The sequence below is a fragment of the Chelonus insularis genome, unplaced genomic scaffold (assembly GCF_013357705.1).
Source record: "Chelonus insularis isolate UGA/USDA-ARS -01 unplaced genomic scaffold, ASM1335770v1 scaffold_714_pilon, whole genome shotgun sequence".
NCBI lineage: Eukaryota > Metazoa > Arthropoda > Insecta > Hymenoptera > Braconidae > Chelonus > Chelonus insularis.
The window spans coordinates 2,361,606-2,373,666 of record NW_023276795.1 but is presented as its reverse complement, the minus strand read 5'-3'; the positions used below and the strand labels follow the sequence as shown (position 1 = coordinate 2,373,666).

Here is a 12,061-nt window from a genome sequence, read left to right as displayed (position 1 = left end):
GAATATTTTATTTTTATATCTTGATCGCGGCATGTTGTATATATTTCCTGATTAACTGCGGGATCACTTTCAAAGCCTAGGGATTTTCTCTTCTACACAGTGGAATCAGTCGCAAGGGGATAGCGCATTGAATCTAAAGGATCCCACGTTTAATAGGCGAGAAAACAGAATTTCTTTTCCTCGATTAATTACGCCCTGATTCGCGCCCCAAGTCCAGTGGCTTTTTGAGCAAAGTATCACCCTGATATTGACATTTGCATTGGGTTTGATATCCTATGTTTTCCGTAAGATTTCCAATAGGGATTATTGCATGGCGAGAGGACGAGAAAGCGGGTGTTTCCAAGTAAATTATGCAAGAACGTGTTGCAGTAGAGGTAAAAATGGGGATGAACGCATGTAGCACCCCTTTCTTTCGAGCGTGGACTCATTTACTACGACACGGATACTTTAGGTGCGAGGATGATGTAGAGAAGAAGAAAGATATAGTTATGTAGGCTGGTGGAGGATAGGTGAGAGCCCTCGCACAAGAGGTCGTACAAGGGAATTAGACCGTAATTGTCCACGCGTGCATCCCCACGGGGACTCACTTTTCTTCCTCCTTGGAATAAAGCACGTTCTTGTATTAGTGTTTGGGGAAAACTAGGAAACGAACAATGCGAGGGAATTACTAATTAAATTTATTGGAATGTAATAGTCCTGATAAATGACAATGATTAGAATTATAAGATGAAATATTTATTTTTAGATTTATTATTGTCATTTCTTTTGTTTTAATCTTCTTTCTGATGTAAACTAAAGAAAAATACGGAAGAGAATCAACAAATAGTTTGGCAGACTCTGCATTCAATCTGCTACAATTAATATATATATATATATATCTAACAGCTTTTCTGTTGCTTCGTTATTGATGCTTTTATTTTCGGTTTAATGGGCTCGCTAGAGACGTAATTCAATTTTGTATACGATGGACGCGCGAAAAAATCAATTTTTCTTCGACCTTGTAGACTGCGCAGGCGCATACGAAAAAAAATTATTTAATTGCAGCAGTGCAGTGACTTTAACTACCGTCGAGGGGAAAGAAAATGATCAAGATGAAAGCAGCCGGTATAAAAATCTGTCGGTAAAAATAATTGGAAGCTGTAGGATATACAGGTTTCTATCATGAAAGGACTTGACGCATTTTGCTATTTTATCAACAGTTGTTGGATAAGCTCGTAATATTTAAACGTCAAAGTAGAGTATACAGATGAAACTTGAGGTATTTAATTTTTTTCTCTTTAGTTATGGACGTAATTGTTTGTTACAGCACTTGTATCATCTGCAGACCGGAGATGGAAGCTTTAGAGAACGAGGAAGAGGTCGAGGAAAAGGTGCAACACGTGTAAGTAAACTTTATTAAATGAAAAAACTTGCTATTTGTTTTTTTTATGTTCTTTTTAAGTTGTATCTAAAGAATGATTTCATTAAATATCTTGTAATTTATTGCAGAAAATGAGAAAAAGTAAATTTTTTTTCAACTTGTACAAGTTTTGAATGCGACGATAAAAAGCTCAAGAGCAACCGCGGTTTCAAGCAGTACTTGAAACTCGACAAGTTTTTACGGTCTTCCTTTTTCGTTGTTTGTTCCATTTGTCTGCATAGAGAATCAGAGCCTTGATCTTACTGAGTATACAAATCGGACTTGTTTCAATGAGTAAGAACGGAAAAATATTTACGTAAACTATTTCCTTTTCTTGTTTGAAAGCAGGATTTAGTTTGCAGCTGGTGTGATTATTGTAAAAAAGTTACCGGAGTTTTTTTTTCGTTCGTATTAATTGAATTTTTACCGTACTTTTTCGATACTTAAAGTAAGTTATAAAAAAATTTGATTAAAATCAAGAGCAGCTGTATAGAATTATTTGAGAGGTAGTATTAAACAAGACACTATTGATCGATGCGTGGTACGGCTGACTGTTGAGCACCGCCATGTTTAAAATTTTCTCTCATTTCCAGCAGCCTACCATCGTAGCCTTAACTATACTTTAACCATTTTTCACTTATTTTTACGTTTTTCAATTTCTCTCTTTTGAACTTTCCCACACTCCTCATCCACCTCCCACCACTTTTATGTTCTACATTTTTTATTTCTTTTGTGGTTTATGACAGCCATTTTTCTCCAGGCTAATACGCTTTTTAATATGTATACTTTGGCGGAAATGTATGTATAGAGTTTTATTGTTAGGCAAACGACATTGAGTTTGATTCCATACGAAATAAGTTCAGTAAAATGTAAAATCAAGGCTTGAACCATGTACGAAGTCTATCCAATCTCCAAGAAAAAGATTAGACTTTTTATGAAAAAGGATGACAATTTCATGAATCATAACTATTTTCAGATATCACTAAACTTTTTTTTTATTCTTTTCTATATATATATTCGATATCTCTTTAAATTGATGTATAAATGGAGGCGTAATTATTTTGGAATGGACATCAAATTAATACTAGAAAATAATTAAACTTTTATTATGAGTCATATTTCCATTTTCACTTCATTAAAACATGAGTTTTAATTATTAATTACGACTTCATTTCGCATTGTTCTTGTTTTATTTAACTCTTTAGGTACACTATTTTACTGAAGAACTTTCTAAAAATAAATGAGATAAAATGGATGCACTTTTTTTTGATAAGTAAATTTTTAATGAATAAAATATAATGAACATCGTTTGCATACTTGGGAATAAAGATATTTAAATACAGAGATGATCAAAGTTTTAGCATCCATTTTAACATGCAAAAGATGCTAATTTATAAAAGATTCAAGTATTAATTTATTCCGATCATTAATAATCGTAACTCAACATCACTTCTTTACATAGTAAATATTTAAAATAATTTTTTTCTAATAACTAAAATCGGTACCTCATGTGAATGCATTTTATTTAGCCATTTATCATACTAAGTGGATGAGTCATTTGAAGCACCCTTCGATATCGCTGGAGAACTAGTTCTATGTAATATAACAAGTTATGTGATTCTATATCACTTTGTAAAAGGGAACAAAGCAGCAAGCTGATACCCAACCGGCGATTGCACGTGTCTATTTTAGTTCACGTGCGTCGACATTTTATGTAGACAAGCAGTCGATAAACTTCAATATCTACACGATGTTTTTATCATTCTTCCAATATTCTCGAGCAAAAATATATAAAAAAAAAACAAGAAGAAAGAAAACGAGATAGTAAATTTATACGTTCAAGAATTTATATTATGCATACACAATCAACAATGTTAATCTTTTTTTTTGTTTAGTTTCATCAACGTTGAATTGGTTTTACTAATTTATAATCTCGCGCGTTTGAATTAATTAAAATGAAACGATGAAGAGGAACAGTAAATTCGTCATGGTAGATGTAATTTCATTTTGGAGAGAGATGGGGTGAGAGAAAGACGATCGATTTTTATGTGTCCGTAAATCCCGCATGAGCTTGGGGTTATTATTGCGTTCGCGATCCTTCAGGATATAAAATTGCCTACTATATGAATCCTCTCCCGCGGCATGAATTTAATGAATGTTAAAACTCAAGGGATTAGAATAGTGCGTAATAAACTGTGCTATAACTTTTCTCTTCTATATCCCTTGCATTTAAATAATGTCCTCACATTTGTATCAATTTGTCCGCTAACTATTTTAATACCAAGCTAACTTCGTAGTATTGAAGAAAACCCACATTGTTCAACAGAGAACTATGTAAACACCCGGAGGTTGTACTCAGCTGTGAGGAACTTGATTCTAGCTGAGATGAAGCTATAACGCAACTTTGTGTACTCTGAAGGGAGAATGGCTAACAGTCTGGCTCTAGATTTTCTCGTAAAGGGATATAACAGCCACATTGCCGAGTGAAAGAGCTATTGCTGGTCGGGGAATCACTGAGTGAAATACACAGGGCTAGGTGAGAGGGTGATATTCCCTATGACTAACACAGTCAACTGCAACTTGTTGCAGGAGACATTAATAAACGAAACCTTGTATTCAATTTGTTATTGGTTCTGCTGCTTTCATTATTAATCCATAATTTCAATAAACCTATTGTTCATTTTCGCTTTGCTAATTATTCTTTTTTTAATCATCGAATTATCTTAACTAAAGAATGTTCGTTAAATTTATTTATCGTTTTTTTTTTATTGAGTGATAATTGGTTGTACATTGTTATATATTTATTTATCAACAGTTGAAACATTTGAATAGAGTCTTTCTTCAAGTAATAAATTATTTAACTTGCTTAGATATTTGCAAGGAAATATTTATCAACGGTTTGCATTTATTGATAATTTTAATCATTTAAATTGATGCATATTTGATGTATATACATGTACTTTTATGGTTATCGGTTCAAGTTTTCTTGGACATTTATTTTAAAGATTTACTACCGGAAGAATGAAAAACCGTTCGAAAGAAAATATAATAAATGGATGAATTTTTTTTTTTATTAAAAAATTCTAGGTCGTTTGGTTTTTGTGAATGTTCCTTTAATAATGATTTATTATTAAGAAAATGAGAATTTCTTGAATCAAGAAAGTATTTAATTAAAAAAATTTTTTCATTACTGGTGAAATAGATTATTATGGAAAATTTTAATAAAAATGTTAAATGAAAAATTTTTTCCAATAGAATATTATCTTATCTCAATAGAAATGTTTTACTCTGCCAAGTGAACATTTTTTTTATCCTCATATACATGCATGTATATATACATATAAACTGATAAATTTGCAATCTTAGTTACTACGAAATTTATTCCTCCACATAAAAGCAAAATACACATTTAAAAAAGAAATAAAATAAATTTTCCGTCGGAATGAAATTAGTTCCCATGGCAATGCAGTCACTAGGGAGGGAGATGTAGTCTGTATTCATAAGTTATATACCAACGTCGCCATGTGTAGGAAAAATAAAAAAAATATTTTATATCATCAAGTATAGTGGTAGTAGAAGACGAGGTAGAAAAGTAGCAACTTTTACAACGTGTTATCGCTGTTTTTAAAATATGGGAGATACGATACCCGATGATAGGGAAACGAATGGACCAGCAGCCTGTTAAAAAAAATGTTTATCGGAAGGAACTCCAGGAGAAGGTCCCGTTGGACTACCGGGAAGGAAAGAGAGAAGTGAGGGAAAAGCAATTGCCGGAAAGACACGAACATTTCCGAGGCTGGAGGGCGCGACGTGGAGTTGAGTTTCTCCGGGGGTTCCCGAAGACACGAAGAACGTGCGATGGCGCGCAATTGACGCACCGCGACTTTGGTGTGGAGCGGGAGGGTCGAGCGACCAACCAACCGGTGCTTTGGTAGCGGCCAGACGAAGAGAGTTCGCGAGGGTGGAGTACCTAACGGGGGTGAAACGAAGGAGGAAAATGGTGAGGAGGGGTGCGAGAACCGCCGATAGTTGGAGCGAAAGAGATGAAAGACCAAGTGAGACACTAGGTGCGATCCAGAGAATAGCAAAGAGAGACGTGGATCAAGTTCGTGTACAGACACGGCACGCGCGCTGAATAGTCGCGTTTTCTCTGCCTCACGTACCAGACGCATTATCTCGTGTGCTCCAACAAGTCGCGCGAAAAATCGTGCCAATCACTTTCCCTATTTTTCATGTCGAAAAAGTTTACCAAATATTTTCCTTACTTTTTTACGACTTTTTTTAACGGAAAAATTTTTAAAAATTTCTTCCGCAAAAGACGCGAAGACTAGTGTGAAAGAGTGGATAAACATAGAGAGAACCTTGAGTCACTTTATAAATTAGACAGCAGTGATAAGAGGCGCAGGAGCATCGTGGTTCGGTGGAGTACGCGAATAGCAAGAGCGCAGAGACAATAGAAAGAGACAGGCGAAAGGAGCGAGGACAAGAGAGAAGAGTGAAGAGTGAAGAAATCGAGGGAGGGAGATTGAGGGAGAAGGAACACACCATCGGCAGCACGAGGAGTCATCGAACGTGGAAGGTTGAGACTCCGCGTAACCGTGGCCAGTGATAGACTGGCGCTGTCCATGTGTCTACGAAATAATCTTCCAAGTTTTAATAACGCGAAGTAAACTTAAAGAAAATCAACCCTCGAAGCAATTAAAAATCTATCCGAGTATTTTTATTTACTTTATTAAATTAAAGTTCAGTGTCAGTAGATAATTTAGCTGAGTGCAAGTTAACGTTAGTCCGTCGAGAATCGATTTTCCCGCGACGACGACGACGACAACGATACGTTGAAGAAGAAGAAGAAGAAGGGAAAGGTGAGAAACGAGTTTCTTCATCGGCATCATTATAATTTCTTTCCTTTAGTATAACAATTAAGATTAAGAATAATCTCGACATTTTTTTTTTTACTTTTCTTCTTTTATATTTATTTTTGCAATTTAGAATTTCATTTTTATTCACCGACAGCCGGGGGAAAAAAACGAGACGGTTCAGTGAACGGCGTCGAGGTCGAATATTGTCTTTCTCTCTTGTGATTTTGCACGTGCGGGAACAAGCAAGCAAATCAGAAGAGGTGAATTATTTTTCGTGAATATATATTTGATGCTTTCGTTAAAATTTCAATTTATTCCTTTGATCAAATAACAGTAAAATACCGACTAACTAATTTTTTTTTGTGCCGAGAAAATCTTTTTTATTAAATTTTTTTAAAACGTTTTTTGTATTATAATTTTAAAAACCAACAGAAAGTTTATCTTGCAATTTAAATATTTAAAGATTTCACGCATCTTTGTGAAAGGTGACGATTAAAACGTAAAACACTTGGAAGAAAGAACAGAAGAGAGGTGTGAAGAAGAAAAAATAAGAGTTAAGCACTCAAAAGTTCTAGAGGTACTTCAGTAACACGTGAGCCAAGTCTTAAACTTCAAACAATTGTAGTTTCTCTCACTTTATTTTTTTTTTTTTTTTTACATCAAAAATTAACCAAGTGAATTAAAAAAAAAAAAAGGACATTCCTCTCTAATTATTTATCTAAAATAGCATGTAAATATTTATACAAAAAATGTTTAAAAGAAAAGAATAAAAATAAAAGTTGATACCACGTGTTTGGCACCACGTGGCGACAAGATTGAGAGAGTCAAAGGGAGCCAACGGCATTCAGAGACAAGTAGCTTGGTTGGCTTTCCTCGCGCAATGTAAAGTGAACGCTTCCGCCAAACACTCGAGCTCATCTTCAGAAGTTGCTCTGTACTTTTATCCCTCTACGGAGCAATTGAGCCGCTGGAGGGAACACAGACTTTCTACGCTATATGCTACCGGCAATTGAAAAGATTTTCGAGGGCATTTGGCCATCATTTTTTTTTTTCAAATGATGATTGACGCTCGAAAGACTAAAAGTTTACATCCAACCGACCTTCATCCATTTATGACAGGCGAACAATTTTTCTTGTGTACTCTATAAAATTATTTGCTTTGTTAATCCAGCAAATTATTTTCGCTTGTTTTGCTTTCATCTAAAAAAGAGTCTCGAACAAAACACTTTTTGAGGAAATTTCTCCTTCAATATATTCGATGATCTATTGCTTATTATTACGTTTCTCCACTCTTATAATTTTTCACAAAGAAATTTATTGGAGCAATAATTCAACGAGAATTTAATCTCCTTAAATTTTTTTCCTTCACATCAATTGTTGAGCCTGCAAGATAATATATAATACATCGATCACTTGATTTTATTACCAAGTTCGCAAATGAATAGAAATTATTAAACTAAGCAGATTAAATGTTTGAATTATTATGAGTTTGTTAATGGCTTGAAGGTAATAAAGCTTGCAGTAGAGAAGATTAATCAGCATAAAAGCTGAATTCTATCGATAACGAATTCAAAACTCTATACCATTGTGATAATTTATTGTACATATAACCAGTACTGATTACAATTAATTTATTTATCATTTACGATGCAACAATGGTCATATTTATAACGATTTAATTATCATGACTAATTGAGAGATTATTCAACCTTGCAGTTAAAATATTGACTGTTTTTTACGACCAACTACAAAAAATATCTAGTAATTACGTTGAGAGAAAAGAAAATTAGCAATTCGAAAGGAGCATTGTATTACACAAGAAGGACTCAGACTAGTCCCTTCATTCGATAAGTACTTGAGTTAATGAATTCCCAACGTCCAAAGAGGCGTTCCAACTTGCTGTACTGCTCGTTAAAGGAGTTGGTCTTTTACTTTAATACATTTTTACAACTGTTTCACTAAATTAAATCAATTGTCTACATAATATTATTCAATAATACAAAAATTTATCTCCATCAGTCTATAAGTCATTGTCATTTCGTTAAGTTCACTTTCACAAAACTTTTCGTATTAAAATACGAAGATGAGGAAAATCTCTTATAATGAACGATAATGTATACGTATATATTTTCAAAGTTCAATTAAGATTTTTTTTTTTTTATTGTAGAATTCAAAAGAGTTATTATTGTAAAGGAATCTCATTCTCCACTCCAATCAACGTTGTGTCAATTTTAAAATATTGACGGAAAGGAGAATAAAATTTAAACCTTGACTGTACGCAATCTTCTTATGGCCTTCGACGTTAGAATTGAGCTTCGAGACGTCCCTGACGACTCTTCATATTGTTCCATTGTATTTTACAGCATTGTCATAAAGTAAAATTTTTAAAATAAAAGTCTATTTTCTTCAATGCACCATTCAGAGTATAAATATCTTGATGAACAAATAAAATATTTAACAATCAATTTTATTCAACTATTTTTATCCCCTCGTATCATTTGAATCTATCATTTTATATCTTTTCTAAAACAATAAATCTACATTTTTTTCTATCACTTGATATTTTCCGACGTTTATATAAGACTGTATAAAGAAGGAAACAATTTTTTTCCATTACGATATTAATGAAGTATGATTCGAATAAACAATAGTTTTATTGTTAAATGAATTCAAATGTATATTTAAAGTGAATGATTATCATTGTATGAAGATAACAACAAATCAAGTAGTGTAATTTGTACATGTATAATCGAATTCCAACGGAAGAGCTGATCGCTGTCTTCCGGCTTGGGCACAGAGCCAACAGACAAGTTTGAATCGCGTCTGTGAACGATTCATGATTATATGAGATAAAAATATATCTCGATGCTTCTTCCTTCAAATCGATACATCTCCTGTCATATTTTTCTGAAAGAGGAATACTTATTTTTAATAATTAATCAATTCTATATTCTGCATTAGGCCTGTTGAGAATCACCTTTCTCTCTTCCCAGCGAATATCGAAGGTGGATTGTAATGTTTAATGTAATTGTCTATTCATAGGGAAATATTCGATCGTAAAATATTTAATTAAACTAAAGATATTCAAGTATCTCTTCTGAACATTTATTTCTCCAATTAATTGCTAACTTCCGTTCATGAGTCATGCCGTTCATTTGTAGTATTCAGCATAACTCGTTAATAGTACAAATAAAAGCCATGTTTCTTCAGTACTAATGGATAAACGTCTCATTCTTTGTCACATTCGTCGTGTTTTATTGCGTCATTGACCGAACCAATGAAATATCTCTGTAGTTTATTATCGAGGTATTTGAACAGCGAAATACGACTACTTCACATGGTTATACTTAGCGAAACAATTATTTTTAATTAGGGAAAAATATTCAGAAGAAGTTATTTCTATTTCGAGAGACTTTCTTCTTTGCTTGAAAAGATTAATTTAAAATAAATCTTTCTTATTCAGTAAAATAAATGAGTTCCTATTTCCTGTCTAAATAGACTGTGGATTAATTTTCCAAAAGAATTTCGAAGAGAATAAGTATCAAGAAAAATATTTTCCTTCTTATTAAAAAAGTAGATTCAGAATAATAAAATGTCTTCTTGGAATAAATGAATATTTATTGTCATTGGATTCAATTTTTTTCATGAAGGAAAAAATTTATCTTTCTTTAATAATTCATTACGATGAAGAAAATATTATTCAGGAGGTATATTATTTATATGTTTTATTAATCATTTCATTATTTTTCCTCTAATTAATAGCAATCATTTTTCTATGCAATTTTTATCTTGAATAAGCTCAAGCAATTATCTCTATCTATTAATAAGTTTTCTAGCATAATATTTTTCCTATGCTATATTAAATATTGGCGTTATTATAATATTTATAATCAATAAGTTTATGATGTAAATATTTTCTGAAAATTTTGAAAAAAAAAATACCATCAATGTTTCCTTCAAGAAACTTTTATGATGGATAAATCATTTGAACTACGAAGCAAACATTTTTCGCGACGTCATGAAGATTCAAGAGACTCTTGACTTTATTCTCTGGAGAAATGAAAACCGTGCTATGGGAATGTCGATATAAATTGTTGAAGTTTAGATGGAAAACATGTAGCAAGCGTATGTTAAACTATGAAAATTATTTCGAGCGCCACGTCCTACTTAAAGTCGAGTCACGTTATTTTTAGCATTAGGGTCACATTGTTAATTCAGATTTATATCAGATTTATCTCTTTCTGATTCAAAATAACTTAAATAAGATTCTTCTCGATCAATCTATCCTTCGTATTGTGAAATGCAAACTTCAAAACGAGATAAAAATGGAATTCACTCAATTAATCATTCTTTTTTTTTTTCATTACAGAGTTACAGAAAGATAGCACGACAAGTGAGTACCCCAGACAGTGCGCCAGCTGGTTTAGGAAGTCCTCAAGCAGGTATTGGAGGACTCCAACAGCATCAAACTCAACAATCCCAATCTCAGCAGGCTTTACATACTGACCCCATGCAGCAGACTAAGGATAATCTCAATTCTGCAACGAATCAACAAACGGGGACACTTAGAAACGGAAACCCACCTCCACCCGTCGTTTCAATGGTGAGTTAGCAAAAATTTATAGAGGGAAAAAAGTTTAAATATCCTACCGTTATGCAAAAAAATTTTAATTCAAATTTTATGCAGCATTTCTTCATTTAAAAGTTGCCATTGTTTTGTTCTTCGTAGAGCGTTGCCATTAATTTTTTTATGCATTAAAAAAAAGCAGCTTTCAAAATCATAAATTTAAAGCTATTTTTTTATGAAGCATAAATATTAAAACCAAACAATGGTTACAGATACATATTTCAGACAGAAAAAAACGACATTATTCATTCGGGGTAGATTTTCTTTCAAATTTCCAATATTATTGGATACATTAAAGTGGAATTTTTTAATTCAAGCGTCCAATGATAACGATATTAAATATTAATTGAATTTCAAATAGAGAAGGATATATGATTCTAAAAATATAATTTATGCTGTTCATGGAATTAATTTATGAGTTGTAATATTCAGTAATTTTCGTGGTTTACCATATCCCGAAATCTGCTTCAACTGCACTAGATCATCTGGTTTTCTTCTCGTATTGACCCAAAGGGGTTTATAATTTCATAAAGTCATACCGTTTATATATCTTGGTGTTGTATTTTGAGATGAAGCTTGGTGTGTCTTATTTATTCTATGTAAATTACATCATGACAGTTCTTAGAATCAAATTGAGTCGGTTAATATGGATGAGAAGATTTAAATAACTGTCGGAATTAATTTAAAAGATTTTAAAAGCCAAAAAAGGATTTTTTTCAACAAAATATTCAGCATTTTTCTTTATTTATAAAGTAAAAAGAAAAAGGCAAATAATTTAAAGAGAAATGATGAAGACATATTCAAATCTTATTTCATTTACTTCATTTCTAAAAAAATATAGTCAATTTTACCCTTTTTATTTTCCCTTATTCTCTTTTTGATTACGTTTGGAATGCATGAACTTTCTCGACTCTCAATTCCTCCCTTCCACACTTTCCACTTTGCTCTCGTCCCTCTTCCTACGTCTCCGTTACTCCCTTCTACCTCTCCCCATTTTCTCCCTCGTCGTTGCTTGGCGGTTCCTGTTCCTGCGGGTATTGATTCGCGTTGGCGGTCGGTCACCGCCCCCGCAGCCAGCGTCTGCTGGTGGTCTACACCCCTTCTTTTGGCTCACGTCAGATTGTATACCTGACGACGATGCCATTTCGTTACGACAGTCAATCTACCCCGTGTTCG

General features: G+C 33.0%; 1 protein-coding gene across 3 annotated transcripts in view; it reads left to right on the top strand.

Annotated features, from left to right (window-relative positions):
- Tet (Ten-Eleven Translocation (TET) family protein) overlaps nucleotides 1-12,061 on the top strand; it is a 62,622-nt gene that overhangs the window by 36,326 nt on the left and 14,235 nt on the right. For 2 of the 3 annotated variants that reach the window (XM_035094549.1, XM_035094548.1), the window contains exons 3-4: nucleotides 1,307-1,381; nucleotides 10,628-10,861. In XM_035094549.1, coding sequence (XP_034950440.1) covers nucleotides 1,307-1,381; nucleotides 10,628-10,861 — 309 coding nt within the window. Of the gene's footprint in view, nucleotides 1-1,306; nucleotides 1,382-5,500; nucleotides 6,262-10,627; nucleotides 10,862-12,061 lie in introns of those variants that run through there. The other variant, XM_035094550.1, reaches the window with a different exon arrangement.